At 33.4% G+C, this 3,394-nt stretch overlaps 1 protein-coding gene across 1 annotated transcript in view; it reads left to right on the top strand.

The window, feature by feature from the left end:
• The window catches only part of LOC118738723 (tudor domain-containing protein 3), a gene marked incomplete in the record, with an annotated part of 227,242 nt that extends 224,634 nt beyond the window's left edge, over nucleotides 1-2,608 (top strand). Inside the window, 1 exon segment of the mRNA XM_036469651.1 lies at nucleotides 2,100-2,608. Coding sequence (XP_036325544.1) covers nucleotides 2,100-2,411 — 312 coding nt within the window.
• Nucleotides 2,609-3,394: the final 786 nt, after the last annotated feature.

Raw genomic sequence — 3,394 nt, 5'->3', positions numbered from 1 at the left:
CACTTAATTAAAGATCCATTCGAATTTATGAAACATACAAATTTAAAGAACTCCTTTTACTAAAATTTGCAATCACTATATCTCAGAAATGGTAATTCTTAGGAACAACAGCTACATGTTTCTTTTTTTATGATAAACCTTATGTGACCTTTGACCTTAAATAATTCTTTTTGGAGGTGTGGCATCGATGAGGTCGTTTGACATTTTATTTATAAAGATGTTCCCAACATTTGTACGAATTTTCAGCTCTATTCTAATTATTGTAAGCTTGCCCCTATTTTTTTAGCTACCTGGACTGAACTACTTGTAAATATTTCATGAATTAACAAGTAAAGAAGTGTAAGTTCGGGTGAAACCGAACTTTATATGCATACCCCCCTATTTTCCAGATTTTCTTTTATTATCAATTTTGCCAAGACGTCATTGCATATATCGATTTTGAGTGAATTAAGCTGCCTTTACATTAGACGATTTTTTGACAGGCTATAATCGCCTGCAAAAGTTGACCTGCTGTCTACTTTGAGAAAAGCGATTTTTTAATAATCATTTACACCAGCGATTCTTCTTGAGCAATGTGGAATTGCCTAGAAAATCGCCTCATGTAAATCCAGCTTTAGCTTAAGTATTTAGTTGCTAATTTATCGCAATTTTCGTATTTCTGTAAACTACCGTTATATGAAAGGTGGGCGTAGTTTTTGCCTTATTTCAAAAACCGAGTTTGTTAGGGATTGGTAAAGCGACAGTAGAGATACAGTATTTCATCATAAGTGCGCGGTGCCATTCCCATTTTCCAAAAATTTCATAACTGTCTTAGTGTCGTTTTCTCATGTAGGTTTTAAAATTTACCTGGCATTTAAAAACATTTTTTTCAGAACAAAATTTGTGTTTAAAGGGCAGATAAATATTAAAACCAACTTGAGAAAACGACCCTTATTTTATGCCAAAATTCTCTTTCACATTCCAACTTTCAACAATTTCAATCCAGTATCTGGGGAAAAATTACAGTATTTTTATTGTTCGAAAAAGCCGTTTACTGGAGCCGGGCGTGGATATACCTTAGATAAAGGGCAACTTACATACCAAATTACGTTGACATAGCAAAATTTGTTCACGACGGACGGACGGACAGACGGACAGACAGACATGGCTTAATCGGCTTGTTTTTTCATTCTAAGTAATTATATATACATTTGTCTATATTTACCTCGACTCGTTTTGGCTGTTATAAGCAAATGATATGCGAACAAAGTTATAATACCCTTATGCACAAATGCGCTCGGGTATAACAAAGGATATCGTCGATGTTTTTGCAAAACCACCCGTCGACCAGTTGCAAAACCGCCTAAATCGCCGTTGTGGCAAAAACGAGATTTGGTAACCCTGAACTCCAGGCATCGAGATTTATGCATAAAAATCGTTAAATCGTTATTACAACAACATATTTGTAAAATAATAGGTAGAGAAAATACCGGCTATCAAGGCAATGCCTTCAAAGAATAAACCGTTTTTTCGCTCTCCTGTAAAATTTGAGTGCCGTAATACTAGGTTCACATATAAGTAGATTATCCTCATTTTCGAGCTTAACTTCCTAATCTGTAATTAGAAAAAGAGATTAGCCATATAAAATTCCTCCCTTGTTAATCTGTAATTATAAAATAATCTCAGATTTAACCGATAACTTTTCGGTATCCAGCCTAGTTTTATCGATTGTTTTTGCGAAGAAGAGCAGAAATGGCAAATGTAAAAGTAAACAAAAACGGACGCTAGCAAGGAAAAGAGGGTTTTAAAGGTATTTTTTAATAAAATGTTAAGTTAAAATATATCTATATTGCTTAATATAGCAGAAAAACGTGATCACGGTGGCACAGAGAAGAAACAACTTTTCCTTGAGATGTGAGAATAACAAGCACAACAAATTTGACGGGTGATTAAAAAACGAGCTTTGGTTGAGGTAATATTGATATGTGAACATAGTTTAAGATAGGCGGTTTTGCAAAACTATCGACGATATGATTTCGAAATTGCTTCTCTGGTACATACTTATGTACATACAAACAAACACATGTACATACTAATAGTTTATTTTTTTTTTCTTATAGTACTACGAGGCTGAGGTCACAGCGGTGTCAGAGAAAACATGTGTGGTGTTTTACCTTGGATACGGTAACCATGAAGAAGTTTTGAAATCTGATTGTCTGCCAATAACTGATGGCAATCATTGTCCTATAAATAACTATAATACAGCTAATTCATATCAACAACCCCAACAAGGAAAATCCAATACTATTAACCAGATTCATTCAGCTCAACAGATCCAAGTAGGTGGCGCCTATCAGAGAGGAGGAGGTGGACAGCAACGTTTTCGGGGTGAAAGGCAAATGTATGTGCCACCACACAAGCGCGAGAATTGACATGATGTGCGAATGCATTCTGCAACAAAGTTCCCACTTACAAAACAGTAACTTTATACGGCTTATTATGGAGTTAATTGAAAATATTTCCATCATATAATATTACGAAAAATGTGCGTTATTCATATACATATGGAAATCATAAGTACATGTGTACTTACATATTAAGGTTAATTATAATGTGCTCCGAAAAAATATCTGCATTAGTCGTAATTTATTGTATACAAGGCCGTCGAGAGAAAACTCGGGCCCAGGACTCAAAAATCATGGGCCCCTATATATAAATTGTAGTAATTTAAAAGCATAAATCGCCGAAAGCGAAACCGAGGGACACAATTTTTTATCCAGGTTTCGCAGATTTTTAAATATAGCATTTTCAGTTTAAATGAAACCATTTTCAAATTAAGTGAAACCTTTTTCAAATTAAATGAAACCTTTTTCAGCTTTAGCGAAACCATTTTCAAATTAGATGAGAAACCTTTTTCAGATAAAGCGAAACCTTTTTCTAATTAAATGAAACCTTGTTCAGATTCAATGAAACTTTATTCAAATTAAATAAAACTTTTTTCAAATCAAATGAAACATTCTTAAAAGGAAGTTTCTTTTAATTTGAATAAAGTTTCATTGAATCTGAATAGGGTTTCATTTAATTTGAAAAAGGTTTCGCTTTATCTGAAAAAGGTTTCATTTAATTTGCAAATGGTTTCGATTGACCTGAAAAAGATTTCATTTAATTTGAAAAAAGTTTCATTTAAACTGAAAATGCTATATATATGCGTAACACATATTCTGAGGTATCAGACAATATAAACATCAAACATGGAAATTCACTTAAAACACTAAAAAATTAAACAAGTAAGAAAGTCTAAGTTCGGGCGGAGCCGAACATTAAATACCCGGAGGAAGTATTAAATATATGATTTTCGCCTTTCCGAAAGCTACCGCTACTCAATTTTGAGTAAATTAGCGTCCTTAAATTTCGA

This window comes from Rhagoletis pomonella, unplaced genomic scaffold, assembly GCF_013731165.1.
Source record: "Rhagoletis pomonella isolate Grant_MI unplaced genomic scaffold, Rhpom_1.0 Rhpom_scaffold_00005, whole genome shotgun sequence".
NCBI lineage: Eukaryota > Metazoa > Arthropoda > Insecta > Diptera > Tephritidae > Rhagoletis > Rhagoletis pomonella.
The sequence above is the reverse complement of the archived record's forward strand: the minus strand, read 5'-3'. Positions and strand labels throughout refer to the sequence as shown.